This window comes from Pelobates fuscus, chromosome 9, assembly GCF_036172605.1.
Source record: "Pelobates fuscus isolate aPelFus1 chromosome 9, aPelFus1.pri, whole genome shotgun sequence".
Lineage (NCBI taxonomy): Eukaryota > Metazoa > Chordata > Amphibia > Anura > Pelobatidae > Pelobates > Pelobates fuscus.
Window position 1 is genome coordinate 45,954,644 of NC_086325.1, and position 20,478 is coordinate 45,975,121.

The 20,478-nt window shown below is 41.0% G+C and overlaps 3 protein-coding genes across 3 annotated transcripts in view; 2 read left to right on the forward strand and 1 right to left on the reverse strand.

Moving 5' to 3' along the window:
• Nucleotides 1-11,816, reverse strand: part of NSDHL (NAD(P) dependent steroid dehydrogenase-like) — a 33,324-nt gene extending 21,508 nt beyond the window's left edge. The window contains exons 1-4 of the mRNA XM_063433350.1: nucleotides 11,641-11,816; nucleotides 6,624-6,670; nucleotides 2,142-2,303; nucleotides 731-877 (exon numbers count right to left, since the gene is read on the reverse strand). Coding sequence (XP_063289420.1) covers nucleotides 731-877; nucleotides 2,142-2,303; nucleotides 6,624-6,644 — 330 coding nt within the window. The 5' untranslated portion in view covers nucleotides 6,645-6,670; nucleotides 11,641-11,816. The remainder of the gene's footprint in view (nucleotides 1-730; nucleotides 878-2,141; nucleotides 2,304-6,623; nucleotides 6,671-11,640) is intronic.
• LOC134573638 (tubulin polyglutamylase TTLL5-like) lies at nucleotides 8,706-10,862 on the forward strand. Its single transcript, XM_063433423.1, has one exon. The coding sequence runs from the start codon at nucleotides 8,706-8,708 to the stop codon at nucleotides 10,860-10,862; it is 2,157 nt and encodes a 718-aa protein (XP_063289493.1).
• Nucleotides 11,817-11,983: 167 nt separating the features above from the next.
• Nucleotides 11,984-19,894, forward strand: CETN2 (centrin 2). The gene is made up of 5 exons (XM_063431911.1): nucleotides 11,984-12,051; nucleotides 13,215-13,373; nucleotides 14,255-14,383; nucleotides 15,846-15,983; nucleotides 19,682-19,894. The coding sequence occupies exons 1-5, from the start codon at nucleotides 12,049-12,051 to the stop codon at nucleotides 19,769-19,771; spliced, it is 519 nt and encodes a 172-aa protein (XP_063287981.1). The 5' UTR covers nucleotides 11,984-12,048; the 3' UTR covers nucleotides 19,772-19,894.
• The last annotated feature ends 584 nt before the right edge of the window (nucleotides 19,895-20,478 follow it).

The window sequence follows — 20,478 nt, forward strand, 5'->3', positions numbered from 1 at the left end:
CCTGACATAGGCTACAGCTCTAACCCCAAACCTCACTCATCACTTACCTGACATGACAGAGCTAACTCCTAATGTCCTCAGTAACAATATCATGACACAACCACATAAGCCTGTGTAAACTAGAAATTCACTAGCAATGTTGGAAGTTACTATCATATATGATTCCGCTTGTTTGCATACTTATTTTACTCTTACTGCTGATGCTTTACTGAACCAAGCCTGAACACATTATAAAATTGTGCTAGTGAATTTAATGCCCTACATGTTAAACGGGAACAAAAGCCTGAGGACTGATTTTGTGGCACCTCAAGCATGTTTGTAATATTCATTTGCACTGCAAAAATAACAAACCAAAAAAAAAAAAAAAAAAAAAAAAAAAAAAACTTTATTTTTTAGCCCAAAGGAAGCCATTGAAAGAATATGCAAGTCATGGTGGGGCAACTCGTGTGGAGTAGAAGGAAGATGAAGATGTGAAGGATGCTCAGTTCTAAGATTACAGTAACACACTAAAACAACAACAGATGGAGTTGAGGCAAAAAGAAATAGAAACACAAAATATTTTTTTATATTTATATATATTCGTTTAACTATTCAACTTTTCTTGAACACACACACACACACACACGTTTTTACAGTGTTTACATATAGATGAGGTTTATGCATTTGTATGTTACAGCTTTGGTTTTATTTTTTCTTATGGACACAGATTAGCATATATATTTGTTATTACCTGAACCCCAACTTCTTTGCAGGCTTCAATAATGGTCTTTGTTCCCATATAATTGACTCGGTAAAATAGTTCCCTGTTGTCGCTGGAAGGTGCGGGTGATGCACAGTGGAACACAACATTCACTCCCTGTAACGCTGGCAATAAATCCTAGCACACAGAACAAACAAAGCAGCATGAAATCCTCACCAGAATAACATTTTGAATTTACAAATAACAGAATAATACCTCACAACCCACCAGACATGTCTGGACCGCACTAATTGGATATATAAAGCCTGCCCTTGGCTTTTGGATATTTACATTTCCAATAATGTTCTTGAAGCTATAATACGGGCAAAGCACCAGGGGAGGTTTAGTTCACAACCTCTGGAGTGCCAAAGGTTGCCTACCCCTGTCCTAAGTCAATGCTTTCAGCTGTGATTTAAAGCAGCCATTAACCTTATCTCTATTACACTTAGAAAACAAAACTTCCTTCTAATTTTGAGCGGAATTTCTAATTTGGCCACTAAAGAGAAAGTGTGGCAGCAACAATACACACAAATTCAGTGTGACACACACAGGCGTCCAACACACTATTACTGAGCAGAGAGAGCATGGGACAGGCTCCTGCTGGTATTCAGTGGTGCGTGTAGTTTGTGTGTGTTTGTTCGCACATCTGTGTGCTTTGTGTTACAGTGTATCACAGCCACATGCAGCCATCACACACACACACACATCACGCAGTCAGCACACACCACACATCACATGCAGCCAGCAGCCATATTTGCACCAAGCACAGTCAGTCCTAACCATATGCACATGACACAGCCAGCACGTGACACACAGCGAGCACAACGCACATAGATGACATAAATCAAAAGCACACACTATTAAAAAGGGGAAACTATGGGAGGGCAGAGGGTGAGACACTCAGGGTAATTCACAATAATTTTTGCAAAATAAATTCAAATGGCAAAACGGAGGCAAAATAGCTATGTTGTAACTGAAGCAGAGGTACAGAATTTACCCACATCAGCTTTTTTTGCCTCCATTATTCCTTTCAGAATTATTCTGTAAAAAATAATAATAATGTAGAGTTCAGCAAATATCCCTGTCAATGCTCACAGCTCTTGGCAGGGACCCCAATCATTTCAACTGAAATTATTTTGTGTCAGGACAAGTACATTGGGCTACCACTTTAATCCCTTGTACACACCCCTGTCCCAGGTTATAACAACTTTCAACAGTGTTTGAATTGGATGGTTTATTTTTTCAGCTTAAGATGATGCAGATTTTTTTTTTAAAGGATTTATAAAACCCTTATGAAACATTTCAGAAATACAAGGTATGCAACTATGATCGGCAAATCAAATATATGGAGGTTATAATAAAATATTTAACCAATTGACAAGAGCTTGGCTCTTCTTCTTACCTTTTTGCTACATAGATCTCCAATAAAAAACTGCACCCGGTCATTTTCAAACCCTTGCCGGATATCAAAAACATTGACAGAGTATCCTCTGTCTAATAGACGCTCTACCATGTAGTGTCCAAGGAAGCCACTGCCTCCAATTACTGTACATTTCTTGCTCGCCTGCAACACAACAAAATAACACAATGATATTAGCAGAAGTGAATGAAAGATGGGAAGGATATCTAAAGAATACACTTAACAAGAGAATGTGTCTGGATGCCAAACTATTTGTACTGGCCAAGTATAATTTCGTCAGCCAACATAAACTGGCATGGCTCACCTCTTTAATGTTAAAGAGGAACTATCAGTTCTGCAATTTTAGCATAACCCGATAGCTTGCAACAAGACAGATCTTTGTAATTCTTTTTATGTTAGTTCGCTGGGCAAAACATGCAAATTAGTGCAGTTATGCATGCGTGCCTATGACACTTTTGAAGAAAAAGCAAAGTCCAAATAAGTGATTTCTGTTTGAAAGTGAAATCATGGAGAGGCATGGTTACTCAGAACACACACACATGCAACAGAGGTACTGTCACTTCTTGAGATGTAACAATTCCATTTTAAAATGAGTTCCTTTATGGAACGTTAGTAACTTTAGTAATATTAAATATAAAAACTAGTAGGGCTGCAACTGAATTGTTTTTATAATATATAATTAAACAATTATTTTTATGACTCGAAAAAATTAATTAAAATAGAGGAGGTTGCCTCGACATCTACTTTTATTTAGCCACTCATTTTAGTTACAATTTTGCAGCTAGAGCATGGGGATCAAGCTGGGACAGAGCTGTGGGCTGCAGGCTCCTCTCCTCATGTAAGGCTTCTGTGAGTGCTGGCAGGAAATTATTTGCCATCACCTCCTACCAGTGCTGCCGCAGCAGAATTATTAGGGCGCAGCTAGTACAATCCTTCAAAGTTCACCAGGGTTCCTGGGGGGCGTGGCCAGCAGAGCAACCGACCAGGCACGTTTAAGCAGAGCTCCTGCTACCTAGACAATATACATAGACGAAAAATCCAAGAAAACGGCCCAAAAAGGAGAAGCTTACACTCAATACCTCCATTAATGAGATGGGATGCAAAAATCGAGGACCTTTACCAGCCCGACATCCGCAGGTCCTTTGACGGAAACCCGAGAGGGGGAGCGAGACAACCAGCTAACAGAGACCCAAGCCCAGATACAAACCATGTCCCTGCAGATCCAGAGCCTGACTAGAACGGTCACAACACTAGAAACCAGGCACCGCAAGAGAAACGTGCGGCTGCGGGGGGTGCCAGAGACTGTGACCCCAGAAGCCCTGATGGACTTTGCCACCAAGGTGGCCGGGACTCTGGGAGTACGGGGAGACAACGGAGCACCGCCACTGATATCGGCATTCAGGGTTCGGAAAGCCCCCACTGCCCCTGTGGATGCACCGCGAGATACCATTTTGGTGACACGGGACATCGCGGTCAAGACAACTATCCTAACCCGCTCCAGAAACCTGACCTCAGTGATGGTGGAAAACTGCCAAATAAAAATCTTTGAAGCCCTACCATTTGCAGTGTTAGCGGAGCGGAGACGGTTCCACCTGGTTACCAGGATACTGCGAGACCACAGCATCAAATACAAATGGGGAGCATCCGGAACCTTGGTAGTACCCCACGGCGAGTCGGTGCTGATCCTGTCCGCGGGAGAAGATCCAACGAAACTCCTCAGCGCGCTGCGGCTACCTCACGCAACACCGCAAGCACGAAGAACAACTGAGGCAGAGCATGACAGGTCCCTGGGACCGGGAGAGCTGGCCCGAGACCCTCCATAGACTGGTATACCCGAGAGTCGAACAGCCCACGATGACACATGTGTAGCCCTGCACACCAACAAGCTACTGCATGGACTGTGGGGGAATTATGGACTCTGCCCTGCTATCTGTTTGAATGGGACTCGTGCAGCCTCAGTTCCCATCTCAGGCTGAATTATCTGCTATGAGTAATGTATGCCTACAAACGAGACAATCTAGCCATAGAGGCACCCCATCTAGGCCTTAAAAAAGTCTTATTACAATGCAACTGTTTGTTTATCATTCTACCTTTTTTTGTTTTTAATTTGTAAGCATGCTTCCGGCCCTGGACAACGGGGGGGACAAGAGACGCATAGTGCTGTAACATAGTGACAACCTCCAAAGAGCATACCCCACTGCCCAGTACCAGGCTTAGGCCTACAACCACACCACTGCCCAGACAGACTTATTACCCCAGACGAGGGCACTACCCACCCACTGACCTAATTGCAGAAAACTTGCAACATTCCGTACATCACCCTACTGACGCTGACCCTAGCAGGATAAATAAACCCTAGCTGCCCAAACACCAAATATCTTACTCTGGCCAGCAGGGGGGACACAAAGGCGGCTAGACGCCAACGCCTCCAAGAGACAACCCCAATAAACCTTACTCACATAGCTAGCAACGGGACCACAGTCTATTACCCAATGCACTTCCCCTGGTTACTTCGGACCAGCTATACCCCAGCTGCAGATGTCCCTTACCTTGACAACACATCCCACATCATCCAAGGCGGGTCACTACGATGCCCAAACAAGGAATGCTGTAACACCACACCCACACACGACCCACGCAGCACAATATATATTACTCCGGAGAAAGGCCGGACAATCTCTCCCAGCCTAGACTAATTCGTCACCCCAGACACATACACGGCGTACCTGCTCAGTAACCGACTTACAGTAAGCCGCCAGCAAATAGCACATCATGCCCACGCTGACTACCAACTATGATACGACCACACAAAACCTTAAGATACCAAAACACGACATGAGGACCCAGTGACACCTAACCAGATGACTACACACAAGACCGCATGGCGGACCTACCTAGCTCACCAAGTTACTCTGGATTTACCTACTACCTAACTTTTTATTGTTTATTGTATATTATTTTCGCAACATGTATGTTATGCCAACCTTTCTTCCATACAAAACACTCACGCTGCATGTTCATGACACTTTGATTATAGGCGACCCTAAGGGGTATTGTTAAATGTTGATATTGCCTTTATCGAGATAATATGTACATTCTCCATGTAGCGTGAACCAAAATAAAGAATGAAAAAAAAAAAAAGTCCACCAGGGATCCATAATGCAGTCCGGTCTATATGGGCCCCACTGCACGACCAGACAGCACTGACCATCACCCCCTGATGGCCACCCTCTCTTATCACCCACAATACCCGTGTCTCTAAGAGCTCTCAACAGTGGTGTATGACTGTGAAATTACTGTGTACATGGGTGTGTGTTTCTGTAGAGCATCACTGTGTGAACGTAAGAATATATGTCTATATAGTATCAGTGTGCAAACATGGCGGCATATTTATGTGGAGGCAGTGTGTCAACATGGGGGTGTATTTCTGTGGATTACAAATGAGAGACAGCAGTGGAGATGGTGTTGTGTATGTGGAGGCTGTGTGGATGTATACACATATAGTGCTGTGTGTGGGGGTAGGCTGTCTGAGTGTTGCGTGGGTGGAGATTGCTTGTGGTATTGCATGTTTCATAATATTACTAAAGACATCTAAGGCTCTTCATCTACCCTTCCAGTGTACCTGATGTTTGTAGAGATACCACTTGTGGAGAAGGAGGTGTTGTGTTTGTGGGAAGGTTGCATGTGAGACAGTATATATGTTTTTGTGTGTGGAGATGGGCTGTAGTGTGTGTGTGTATGGTAGATAGGGCCTGTAATGTTTGTGTGGAGGACAGGGCCTGTATTGTGTGTGGGGAATATGGGCTATAGTGTGTGGGAGGTAGGATTAATGGACTGTAGTATGTGAAGCGGAAAGAGGGGTAGTGGTGTGGAGCAGGGATAGGTGCTGTGGCGTGTGTGGCGGGGGGGGGGGCAGGGAAGTTCGCTGGGCAGATAAAGACTTTAGGCTAGGCATTGAAAAAAAAATATGTGAACTATTAGTGTAGGACTCACCTAAGAGGTTTTGCCTTGAGGTAGCATAGCAGGTGAGCTTATACCTAAATGGCCATTGGAGTGACACAAGAAAACCTCCAGTTATTTAAATGTGCAGAGAGATTTGGGATAGTGTGTAAGTAACCTTTTCTTTGTTTTTTTATTGTATATATTGAGGTTGAGTACTAGAGTCATTGCTGCAGCCCAGGAGTAGTACGAGTCTGAGCACAGGGCTTCATTTTGTATGTTTGTAATGGATAAATATATATATTAAAGAAAAAAAATGTTTATCTCCCCCTCCTTCTTGCTAACCTTGGTGGTCCAGTGGGCCGCTATCTGGTCTGAACCTCCAGGAGATGTTTGAATAGATATAGTGATTTGTGTACTATGTAATGCCAGAATGGCTTGTGAAATTTAAAAGCACCGACATATAAATTAATGATTGGCTACATTTATGAAACAATTTAAGTTATGCATTAAAAAAGAACTCACAGGTCGTAATCTTGTGGTCATGATGATAAGGTCTGAGATAAAACGATCTGTCAAAAAAACAAAAGATAATCATTAAGAATTACAGTGACACCCAGAGGCATTGCTTTCCACAGGATGAAATGTAAAGTTCATACATTCAAGGGTACAGAGAGGTCTCTGAACAAAGTTTACAAAGGTAGCACTATTATCAGATATTACTATCCTGCATTCAAGTATGATATACAGCACTATGTGAACAGATCACACTACATTAAGAATTATTTTATTAGGCATATCTAAAAAACATCAAAAGTACAAAAATGCGTGCACGTGCATTAGCCCCCCCCCCCCGCCACTGACATTGTCCGAGGAGGACCCCTTCAGCATTACAGTGGGGAGGGGGGTAGTGATGGTAAAACAACATCACTCACTGGACCTGGGAGAAAGAGGAACAGACTGACTGTCTATTGTGCTAGGACACACACTGGACCACAAGGGGGGGTGGAGGTTGTGTGTGTAAAACAAAGATTGATGGAGGCCGCCAGACCTCTCTGATTGAATGTATTATGTGCTGCAAAGCGAAGGAGCATTATCAGAAACCGACTCTGCAATGCTCCCTCAGAGTTCTATTCCATTTTAGGTATTATTTTCCCTGGGGACAGCATTTTGAAGGGGTGGAACTGGTGAGGCCCCAGATACGTAGGTGGGCAACCCCTGGATTATTCACAAAATGAAACTCAAATTTTAAATTGAAGGCCTAAATAGCCCAACTGAAAAATTATCCACGTTAACCATGTTTCTTTGCCCTTAAATTTGAATTTCACTTTGAAATTCCAAGCACTTTAGTCAATAGCTTTGCAATTCATAGGAGAAAAACCTATGCAAATCTTTACATTGCAGTAAATTAACTCAAGTGATCCGTTTTTACCATTAAATAAAGAAATACATATTGTTTACATACTATTTTATTTTTAGTTTTTTTTTTCTTATACGGTAATTTTTCTGTTCAAACACAACTTTGACATAGTGTATAACCTCGTCTTATGCTGGCATAGAACTGCCTGCGCCCCAGGTCTACTTTAAACGTTTCAGTTCTGTGAAGGACTGCATGTGATAAGACGAGAAACCAGCAATAATAACTAGTCTTCTGCTTTTTAGGAACTGGTCAGCCTCCCTTGTGTTGTGGTGACCTTTTTCAACAAATATTCTGGTGGTTGGGTCTCTGAACTCTTCATGCTTGGGATATCCTGGATTACAGAGTCAATGAAATGTGGTGACATACTTACCTAGGAATAAGTTTCTATGCTTTTTAAATTCACACTTTTTTTTAATGTTGAGATCATGTGTTATTACAGTATTTCAAAGTCTTCCCTACCCTAATGGTTTCTTTCACATTCAAATGCTAAAATGCTACCTAACCATTAAGCAGTGCTTCCGTTTACTTCTTACTTATAAGCCTCTTTGATCCTTTATGGGCTTTTAGATATCAACATTGTCTTTCGTAGTTGTGTTTTTTGTTTTGGCTTTCTTTTTTATTACCAGTCTTTTCTTTTAATTTCTATAGCCAATGACCTTTAATTATCTGTAAAATAATTCAATGTCCAGAGACCCAAAGTGCATTGCATAACTACTGTAGGATAAATAAGACAATGCTAAAAATAAAAGTATATGTGTATTGAGAAAAATAACAAACAAGCACTCTTACAAACGGAAATGTGATTTCCAGCTATCCCCGTACTAATTATATAACAATTTACTATCTCCAAAAAAGGTTACAATGGCTCTGGACTTTTTCCCTGGTATATGATGTAATGTGCTGTGTAGCAGTAGTCAGCAGATACTTTAGTTAGCATTGTCTGTTCATTAAAATGAGTTGAAAAAAAAAAAAAAATCAGTTGGGAAAACTGGGCAAATATCTCTGCATAAGCTCCTCCCACTTCAGCGATGGAGCACTGACATCACAATCAGCATCTCAGTTAAAGTGTTGATACTGGTAAATTGTACCGTCACTTGGTGATTGCACTGTATAGCAGTAGTCTTGTAGAGCAGCATCTAATTTCCTTATACCACATTACGTGGATTCTGATACCTGCCGAACATAAGATGGATAGGCAGCAGAATAAAAACAGAAAGCCTTCTAAGTGCCAAGATATGAAGCACAAGAAGGATCAGTCCTGCATCCTATGGACTGGGATATCTAACGAAACACCAATCGTTCGATTTAAAGCAGAAGCTATTACTGGAGAGCCATCTCTGTGCTCGGTGGGGGAACAATACCACCTTTCCTTTAAAATGGGTGGTGCAGGAAGTAACGTGGTTCGCAATATACTCTATGCCCATGGGTTCCAGGAAGTTCAATCCTCCAGTACAGATTTCAACGTGGCGTGGACAGGTTTCCTTCAAAGTCAAGAGATCTTGCCGAACATTTCAAGGTTTCAGCGAATAAACCACTTCCCCAAATCTGCAGCGCTGGCCCGAAAAGATTTACTGTACCAAAATATTATAAATCTGCAGCAGAAACACAAGGAGCAGAGTTTTGACTTCCTTCCGAAAAGCTATGTGCTTCCCAACCAGTACAAGGACTTCTGCAGAGCAAGTTTGAAAGATCAAGGTCCTTGGATAATGAAACCAGTGTCTTCCACTAAAGGCCAAGGAATAAAGCTCATTAACTCACCATCTCAGATAAATAGAAAATCGAATGTTCTGGTCTCAAGATATATCAGCAACCCCCTACTCATTGATGGCTTTAAGGTTGACCTTCGCCTCTATGTGCTGGTCACTTGTTACAATCCCTTAATCATATATCTATACGATGAAGGAATCACCAGGTTTGCAACTGCAAAATATGAACTGTCAGATAACACCCTGGGCAACAGGTTCATGCACTTGACAAATTACAGCATAAACAAAGAGAGTCCGAATTTTGTGAGGTGCCAAATTCCGGATGTGGACGACTTTGGTAGCCAGTGGAGCATGAGTGCTCTGTTCCGCTATTTAAAGAACAAAGGTAAAGACACAGTGACACTCATGTCTAAAATAGAGGACCTTGTCATCAAGGCAATAATATCAGCCGAAGACTCGATTGCCTCTGCGTGTAGATTGAACTTTGTTCATAAAAGAACCTGCTTTGGGGTCTATGGTTTTGACGTCCTCATTGACGAGCACCTCAATCCCTGGCTGCTGGAGGTTAATGTGTCTCCCTCTCTCGCTTGTGAGGATCCACTTAACTTAAAAATCAAGGCTAATTTAATATCTGACACGCTTACCTTAGTTGGAATAGAATGCAAGGATCCCCAGCAGATGAGGAAAGCAGGAAGCACAACATCTCAAAATATAGCAAGTAAGACCAGAACCAACCTGCTCGAAGAGGAGGCGGAGATCTTTCAGTGGGTCAAGGAGGAAGATGCAGAAAGGAGAGGAGGATTTACACGAATCTTCCCCAGGCGTAACACTTGGAAAAAATACGGACATTTACTGAAATTTAAAGTCACAAATAAAGCCATGGCATTTCATCTTTATGCACAGAAGCCAGCAGTGCATGCAAACAGCAGATGTGGACTCCAACCGAGCAGAGAGTCGTATGAGCAGAAGCAAACTTCATTGAAACAATGCCAGGACCAGATATGCATGTTTGCGGATAACTTAAAGACAAGCCACCAGGGTGCTGGACAAGCTCTCCCTGAAGTGGGGAGCAGAAAACCTGAAAGTATTGCTGCAAAATGTCACCACATCAGAAGGGAAGCTGTCCAGAGTGCTGTAAAAGCTCTCCCTGAAGTGACGAGCAGGAAACCTAAAAGTATTGTTGAAAAATGTCACCTCAGACAAAGGGAAGCTGGCAAGAGTGTTGGAATAGCTCTCCCTGAATTGGGGAGCAGGAAACCTGAATGTGTGGCTTCCAAATGTCACTTCAGTGGAAGGCAAGCTGACAAGAGTACTGGGAAAACTGTCCTAGAGGTGGTGTGTAGAAACCCTAAAGTAGGAAGCATTAAACCTGAATATCTTGCCGAAAATGGTCACCACAAAACAAGGGAAGCCGGCCGGCTCCTAAAGAGCAGAACAAAAGTTGGCTGGAGGACGAATGTTTTGGAGCCAAGCCTTGTCTCAGTTGTGCAAGACCTAGCAAAGATGGAGAATGTTGGGAGAGAACCTCCGAGGCAACAGAACGCGCTGCTAATAAGAAGACGTTCCAGAGAGGTTGACAAACTTGCAGGCCTCTCATCGAATCCCACACACACCTTCACAGAACTAAAATGTATATAGAGGACCATGGGATGCAGGAACTTTTACTTGCGCTTCAGAAGCAGATAAGTACACCATCACGGTATGTGTGTGTATAAGTTATGTTTTCCCCTACAATTTGCAGAGTTGTTCACTAAAGTTGTGAAAGTGGGAATTCAAAGTGAAAATTAAAATTGAAGGCAAAAGTAGCTGAACGGCTAGCATAGTGGAGCGTGGAATTTATCCAGCTCTGATAGTTTGGCCTTCAATTTTGAATTGCAGACAATTCTCACTCTAGTGCAGGGGTCCTCAAACTCCTCAAATGTTGCTGAACTACAACTCCCATGATTCTCTGCTCTAGTGAATAACCCTTTATGTGTATGTGCACCCATAATGTGATCTCTGGGGAATGAATTTCCTCATTGGGAAACACTCATGGGGAGGGGGGGTTATTCACTAAACACAGAATTCTACTAAAGTGAAAACACTCCATGGGACCCCCCCAAGCACCATAACCACTACAACACATTGCTCTGCTGGAGCAATGCTGGGTTTTCATACTCTCTGGAGAGGGAGCACAGCATAGCCCATAACTAGCTGCCAAGCAGGGGCTCTGGGGTGGAGAATGCTCAACAGAACTACAACTCCCATGAGTCTCCTGTCATCTATTGCATGCAAAGACTGCTGGGAGTTGTAGTCTGGGGGCACAGGTTGCAATATTACGTTTTAGTCCTTTGTTATGAGCTGTGATAACCCCGGCCCCATAGACATGCCCGTTTAACTTGCCCCCAGACATGCCCGAGCTCAGCTCAGCACCTACCTGTCACGGTGTGTCCTGCGGCCCCGAGTGACACTCCTCACACAGTGCTATGCAGCCCTTATCAGTCACTCACATCGTATCACCAGCATGAGCTGAGAATCAGCAGAGCCCGTTCGACCGCACCCCATTGGTTGCCATTATCCTACGCTGGCCAATCAGAGCAGAGGAGGCTGTTGTCCGTAGTAACCGGGCGGGAGCGTCACTGCGTTGCGCCACTATCAACAGGAAATTGTGTGCGTTCCAAGCCTCCTTCCAGGCCTAACCCATGATTGGCTGAGCTCTCTGACAGCTCGCCAATAGGCTGGAGAGGTTTTTTTTCTGGTGTGATCTGATTGGACGAGAGGCAGAGGCCTACTGAAGTGTGTAGTGTTTCAGTGTGTGTGCCAGAGAGAGCTGAGTGTTTCCAGTATGGTGAGTGCCCTGTGACTGGGGCTGTGTGTGCTGTGCATGGACTGGGACAGCCTTATCTTATCATTCATTAATGAGGGCAGGGTGGCCACATTCACCATGGTATACAGGAATAGTGCTGCCCTGGGGGGTATGTAGCATTCATATACTGCAGCAGCAAAATCCCCTAATTAACCAGGCAGTTCTATTGGGATTTCACCCTGATTCATGAATTGCTCTCTCTCCTGCAGCATGGGAATTGTACATGTTACAGGGGGAGCACCTTTCCTGCACTGCCCAACAGTATGGAGACCCCCTGGGTGGATCTACAGCCTGCACTAGGCCAGGCACTCACACTGGGTTAGGCTGCCCATTTCACACTACTGTACCCATTGTGCCGCGCTACAGAATCTGATGGCGCTATATAAATAATAAAATAATAATAAGTGCAGATTGCCCTGGCAGAGCATCATGGGAAGCATAGTCAGTGGCAGTTAGCAGTTAAATGTTCTAACCATTTGCAGTGCCAAGTGCAATGCAAAGAACAGGATCGTCAGTTAGGTTTGCCAGATCCACAAACCTAACAAATGGACACATAGCATATTCATGTTAATTGACAGCACTTTAAAAGTGTAGTGCTTAAAGCAGAAACATCAAATGTGCATCATATAGAGTGTGCACAACTGAATAGCTAACTAAAAGTTACCTATGGGTCACTGTTTATTTACTCAGCAGGTCACGCAAGGTGCACCAATAACCGCATTTAAATTAGATTAACCCATGCATCGCCTTACACATGGTGCACGCACAATCTCACTTTAGCAAATAACCCTGTGTGTGTTTTTTGTTTTGTTTTAATTACTCTCTTTAATTCACACAGTCTATCACTGTATTACACACGAGGCATCATATCCACAATATATTAAAATGATATTACCTCTATAACATATTAAAATGAAACTTTCAAGTTGAAGTAAATGATCGTGACAGTGATTTCTTTGTTTGATGTGAATATTCAGTTCTGGAGTTTGTTTCTCTAGGAAATTGTAGGCGTATATTTTTCCTATGTCCTCCTCCATTGTTCACAGATTCTATCAAACCTTCTGAATGTCAATCTTCTGTGATGCTCATTACATATCTAAAATCAATGACATATATATATATATATTATTCTCACACTATTTTAGGCAACTAACTACAAGAAACCAGCACTGGGAGTGTCTGTTCAGAGAAAAAAAACTGGCCCAAAGCCTGAACTCACAGAGGAACAGAGACAGGAGATCAGAGAGGCTTTTGACCTCTTTGATACTGATGGTACTGGGAATATAGATGTAAAAGAGCTGAAGGTAAAATAAAACCAATTTAAAAAAAAAAAAAAGTTATACATTCACAAAAGTAGAAATTGTAATCAGAAACTTGTAACATATCACAAATTACTGTAAACCTCCTTGCTTGATGATGTTCTGTGAAAAGCATTTTTCCCCCTGCCTATGAGTGTACTTGTATGTTGCATGTATACTTGACTTTGGTTTTAGGTTATTGTCTTTCTCAATCCACATTGTATCATATTGAGTTGTCTAATAATAGAGAACCATGGACACCTTTTATCTGTTATTTAAGTTAATGTTTACTGTCACTCCTTTCTTTTTTTAACTACAGTTTCTTTTAACTTTTTATTCACGCCACCTCATTCCTCTTCCTGTTGGTGTACCCTTCTATACCTGCCCTTTGGGCAACATGATCTCTCATAAAATCAGTCAACATTTGTTTCCAGATGGCAACCAAGTCATCTTCTCTTCTAATTCTATCTAGATGGCCACCAAATCGTCTTCTCTGTCACTTCCAACCTTTTGCTAATTTTCTTGCATTTGAAGGAACATTAAATGGTAGAAATTAGATAACACGAACTCTGTATTAATCTTTTCCAAATTAATCCTGTTTACAATGAAGCCATATTGCTGTTGTGATAAATAGTGCTCAATATGTGACATCTTGCAATTCAGAGACAAGACTCTGAGTGTAAAATTTGTATATGTAGATTTCTGTGTTGAAACATGTTCAAATTCTGTAAACGTAATATAATTTACCATTCTGTATCTTTTACTACTTCTTTGGAAACAGTTTGTTTTCAAAAGATTGCTTTACTTGTATCTGTATAGCATTAATATATTCATTTTAGGCTTTACGTGTGTATATGCATGGTGTATCTCTTCTTTATTGTGTGCAGGTTGCCATGCGTGCTCTGGGGTTTGAACCCAAGAAAGAAGAAATCAAGAAGATGATTGCTGATATTGATAAAGAGGGCACTGGAAAAATCACTTTTAGTGATTTTATGTCTGCCATGACACAGAAGATGGTAAGAATGGATTTATTTGCTTTGTTATTTCTGTTTGATCACTTTCATGTCAGCTTCTAGGGCTGTTAGTAAAACCAAGCGCATGGTAATATCAGTTTATACCACTAGATGGCCTGGCATCCTCCAACTGCTATAGTAGGCATTTATCAAATATAATCTCATGTATTTGTAAACTTACTTTGACATAAGAAAATACCACATACTGAACACTGTGTACAGTAAAGAGAAAAGAAAATTGCCAGACAGTTGTTGATCTATTATTTTACTGTACAGAGATGATGTAGAAAAACATCCTGCACAGAAATACCTTGAATGCCTATTGTTTGCTGTGTAGCCCGAAGTAACTGCATTTTCTTAAAAGCAATCCTAATCTTGGTCCTCTCACCTTTTAATGCATGTGTTACGAATCCTGTAGATACCAGAGCTTCACAGCCTCCATACACTTTCTGAGTAACTTAGAAGAGTATCGCACAACTTAAGTACATTTAAAAGTGTTTTTTACAGCTTTTTGCTGCATGATGCCATTCTTTTAGCCACGCCTACCTTTTTCACAAAGTGTCCTCCTGATTGGAAGGTAAAGTATGTATGTAATACAGCCATTGAGAGAGTAGTGTGAGGTGAGCTGAGCTGCTGATCTGATAATACCCCATAACCTATCACTTTCTTATTATCTGTATATCCTTTTCAAGCTGTGCTAAGGGGGAAGAGCACATAATACGAATACATGTAATGTATGTAATAATGAATATATCTTCTGATCCATGGCACAACAATGATAAGCTCTCCTGGAGGCAAAGATAGTCTACGAAAGATTCTGTGTCTCATGTGTATCTCAAGCACATAAAACACAAATACCCTCTGCGGGAAGCATGCAGTCTCTTGTTGATACATGCAGTGAGACTTTTCTCCTGTTATTCACAAAGGGTTCTGCAACAGATTCCAGTCTTCTGTGTTATGGTGTGTAAAGCATGTTTCAATAACACTGAATCTACCTGACTTAAATACAAAAAGATAGATATGTGTCCAAATCTCACGGGATGTGAGAATGGAACACACAAAGGTAAGAATGGTGGTTTCAGATCCACCAAATGAAGGGTACCCAAAATATAATATTAGAAAAATGAAAATAAGAGTCTAAAAAAAAAAAGTCTAAAATCTAATTTTTCATTTTTAATTTTATTATTATAATTACAATCTACCTGACTTGCCTAACTGGATGTGGGAGTCCCAGAAAATAACATTGAGCTATATACCTGCTATAAACCTGTAATGAAACCATTGCTAAAAGGCTTTTTCAATTGGTTAGCATATAGTGTGACTTAACAGTCAAAATAAAAGACACTGTAGCACAAAATTAGAAAAGATTTAGATGTGAGATTTTTTCCCACTATTGTCTTGTGTTTTGAAACTCTATTTGTTTTCTTAAATTGTGTTTGTTTGTGTCTTGTTTTTTCCTCCTCAGGCAGAGAAAGACTCCAAAGAGGAAATAATGAAAGCTTTTAGACTTTTTGATGATGATGAAACAGGAAAGATATCTTTTAAAAATCTAAAACGTGTTGCCAAAGAACTTGGTGAAAATCTCACTGATGAAGAACTCCAGGTTTGGGATATGCTTTTGAATAATTTATAACTTGTATTTTTTATTTATTGTTTTTATGAAAACACTCCACTGGAAAAATGCAAAATTAAAATTTACAGTTTTGTAGATACACCCCAAATGAAAACTTTTTAGTTATGCATTTTACCATTGGAGGCATATCAAAAACATGCAGTCCTCTTGTCTTTGGCATTTGCCAGCCCAGACTTTCTGTGTCTGCCCAATCACATACTTCCCAATGCAGTTTGATGAGAAGTCTTTGCAAGGCAGGTGCTCTGTGCAATTGCTGCCTATTGAGTTCAGCTTCACTGAGCTAAACAGAGAGTAACAGGACCTGCTGTCTGCTTGAAAGAATACGTGTGGAACCAGGTTAATCCTCTCCTGAAACTGTCATCAAAACAAAACACTGAGCCCTCAATGAACACCTTCCTAGCAACCTACCTTTCTACCCTACCATTACCTTTTGTGTCACTATACCCCACTCCCACTAGCATGCAAGCTCATTGAGCAGGGCCCTCAACCCCTCTGTTCCTGTGTGTCCAACTCGTTTGGTTATAAATACTTGTCTGTTAGTCCACCTGTTGTACAGCACTATGGAACTTGTTGGTGCTTTATAAATAATAATATTTTATTATTCTTTTGAAACCTGCACTTTTATTTTAAATGAAAATTATCGAACACATTCTCTGCACATGAATAGTTTCAGCAAGCTAAACTGCTTTAGAGGTCTGGAGTGTATTTTAAATTTGCTTTTTGTTGCACTGATCACCCTAGTATACCATGCAATAGTATTTTGTTGAGGTAAAGATAGAACATTTGTTATGTTCAGAGAGCATTTTTTCCTCAGACATATTGCAGCAGTACATTAGGCATGTTTTTCCTCATGTTGACAGGTCACTTTGATCTAAAATATATAGATTTGTTAAGAACCTCCCCATCAACACATTTTAAATACATTGTCATACATTGTCATCCTGTAAGATCCTAGTTCTTACTTGTCCTGCAAGCGGGATGGACAGGCAACTTTGAAGTACAGGGAGGAAAACTCAGACTAAGGCTATTGTAACGGGAAATATTACGTGCTTGGAACAAAGACCAAGACAAAAACTACCAAATAATCTCAGATGGGGACAGACCGCTTTGATTTAAAATTTGTTAAGAACCTCCCCTTCTCCAACTTTTGTATACCTTGTCATTCTGAAAGACCCCTATAGTAACAAGTAATAACCAGAAACACCAATCAATAGCAATTTTTTTTTTTAATGTGGTGGAATTAAATTATTTTATACAGAATGAGGAACAAAATCTATGGACCTGTCCATCTGGTTTGAGTGATTTGTATAAGTTTATCACAGAAGATGATCTTGATAAATCCACTTGTTCTCGTAATAAATGTCGTAAATTAAATAACGTTTGGCAGCATTGAAAAATGTATCATTCATGCGTCTTAGGAAGGGATTTTAAAATTAAAAGGACAATATAGTTGCCAGAACCACTACAGCTTAAAGGACCACTCTAGTGCCAGGAAAGCATACTCGTTTTCCTGGCACTAGAGTGCCCTGAGGGTGCCCCCACCCTCAGGGACCCCCTCCCGCCCGGCTCTGGAAAGGGGAAAAGGGTTAAAACTTACCTTTTTCCAGCGCTGGGCGGGGAGCTCTCCTCCTCCTCTCCGCCTCCGTTCCTCCCCGTCGGCTGAATGCGCACGCGCGGCAAGAGCTGCGCGCGCATTCAGCCGGTCGCATAGGAAAGCATTCATAATGCTTTCCTATGGACGCTTGCGTGCTTTCACTGTGATTTTCACAGTGAGAATCACGCAAGCGCCTCTAGCGGCTGTCAGTGAGACAGCCACTAGAGGAAAAAGGGGAAGGCTTAACTAATTGATAAACATAGCAGTTTCTCTGAAGCTGCTATGTTTATAAAAAAAATAGTTAACCCTAGCTGGACCTAGCACCCATACCACTTCATTAAGCTGAAGTGGTCTGGGTGCCTAGGGTGGTCCTTTAAAGGGACACTATAGGCACCCAGACCACTTCAGCTTATTGAAGTGGTCTGGGTGCACTGTCCCATGTCCCTTAACCTTACAGTGGTAATTATTGCAGTTTCTGAGAACACTAGAGGGCTTCCTGGTTTAAAATGGACCTTTGGTCCGGTATCTAACGCTGGACGTCGTCACGCTCTGCATGAGGACCTCCATCGTAAGATTTTTCCGCAAAGGAAAGCATTGATTAATGCTTTCCTATGGGGAAATCATACTGCGAGTGCAGCCCTTGGAGCGTGGGCGAAGCCTGACCCAGCGCCGAGGGACATCAGCGCTGGATTCAGGTAAGTGACTTACTTACTTTAAGGTTTGTTTTTTGTTTTTGCCCCTTCAGCTCTGCTGGAGGGGGGGCACGAGGGAGGGGAGCACTGTAAGAGCCTATAGTGCCAGGGAAACTGCTTTGTTTTCCTGGCACTAAAGAATCCCTTTAATGTAGTGGTTCTGGTGTGTATAGCATGTCACTGCAGGCTCGGCAATGGATATTCTGCCTTTTTAGAAAAAAGGCATTGTTCACATTGCTATACCGCATTAAAACTATAATTATTGCACCAGATAGTGAATACACAATAAAATTACTTAAAATGGAGAAAAAAAGTAAACCGAGTGCAGGACAGGAGCTCGGATACAAGTCAAGGGCTTGTGAGCTGCACCACTAACCACCTAAAAGGGAGCTCTGCATGGAGACGCTGAATTCTCCCCATAGAGATGCATTGATTAAATTCTGATTGGGGCAGTGTTCTGCCGTGCATGAGCATAAATCCCCCAATGCTTTCCTATGGTAAATAAAATCGCTTTTTAACTTATTACTGAGGGGAGCCGGGTACCTAAAATGGTACTCCAGCACTATAATATTAATAATACATATAATACAAAAATTATTCTCTGTGAATTAAAAGGTGCTAATTTTTAAATAATAAGTATATTCAACTAAACAATAAAAGTCTCTACTTTTCCCAAACCCCACACTTTAACATACTTTTGGTCTGCTAAATGACGCTAGATGTGCGTGAGGACATCTTGCGTCATGCAGGGGGGCATTACATACCACTATAGTGCTAGGAAAACAACTCTGTTTTCCTAGCATTATAGTTTCCCTTCAGTAGTAAAAGGCCAGCATTATGGAAAATTTCCGTCATGTGTCCTTAAGGGGTTAATGTTTAGAATTTAAATTAAAAAAAATTTAAATTCACTTTTTTTTTCTTTTTTTTCTTCAGAGCTGAGGAACTTGCTTATTTTGTTTTCATTCTGCTAACAATATTTGCATATTTATTGTTAACATTTTTTTATAAATGGTTATTCGCTAAAATGAGCATTGTCAGAATTTCAAAGTGAGTTGAAAGTGAAGGCCACGAGAGCCAAATTGTAAGTATTTCTAACTTGGAGAATTTTTACCGTTTTGCCATTACTGTCTTAAATTTGAAAGGGAATTCACTCTTACTTTAGTGAGAGTTGTAAAGAAAAGATATAAAAGAAATCTGAAAATTATATTTTCTCAAATGTTTTCATTAATTTTTTAATTTATAAGACTTGTAAGAAAGCAAAGAATCATATCATGTGCACATTTTTGACAATGACATTTTGTAAGTGACTTGTAAATGTAATTTATTTATTAATGAATATTATTTATTTATTTTTTTTATCCCCACCTTCTAAACAAAAATAGGAGATGATTGATGAAGCTGACCGGGATGGTGATGGGGAAGTGAACGAACAAGAATTTCTTCGAATAATGAAGAAAACCAGCTTATACTGATCTCCAATGGGTTCGACGTGTGTTTATCTCTGGGAGCATTTACCTCTCTTATTCGTTTTTCTAGAACGGAGTGCCTCAGGATTCTATTGTTCATTTCATATTAAAATACAGATTCAGAACTTATTTTACGTGTATTTTATCAACTTCCATTCTTTTAGGAATCTCCTTGTAAACCGATGTGTATTTCACCCATCAGACCGCTTTCCAGCTATTGTAGGTCTCCTCCTTCTATGATACATTTTTGCAACAGCCCAGAGGTTTTTTATTTAAATGTTTTAATTTTTTATGTTTATTTAGATTTTTTTAAATTCAAACATTTCACATACTCCAAAAAAAGAGACTGTATCATTATATAAGGTTACATTTACAGGTAGATAACATCTGACCACATTTTATAACATCATGGTTTTAAGTAAAAGATAGCTATAGTTTGCCTATGTTGTGGTTTGTACCTAGTGTGGCATAGTCGATGCCTAATGGTCTCTGTCGTTAGCTGGTGGTTGGTAGTATGCCTCTGAAGGTGTTGTCTCTAAGGTGGCTTGTGGTGTGTCTGTTTTGTAGTCAGTTGCAAGCTGTGCGGACAAACATCTGTATCTTGTGTCACAGGTTACAGCTCGTGGGCATGCCCGGGAAGGTGTCATTGAGTAAGTCAAGCGACATCATTTCTGTAGTAGAAAGCCAAAGTTGTATGCTACAAGGTAATATAA

Bases quoted from the DNA above. Each gene is read 5' to 3' on its own strand.
- LOC134573638 (XM_063433423.1), top strand. From the start codon at position 8,706: ATGGATAGGCAGCAGAATAAAAACAGAAAGCCTTCTAAGTGCCAAGAT.
- CETN2 (XM_063431911.1), top strand. The intron at 14,384-15,845 runs GTAAGAATGGAT...TTTCCTCCTCAG, and splicing joins CTGCCATGACACAGAAGATG to GCAGAGAAAGACTCCAAAGA. The intron at 15,984-19,681 runs GTTTGGGATATG...AAACAAAAATAG, and splicing joins TCACTGATGAAGAACTCCAG to GAGATGATTGATGAAGCTGA.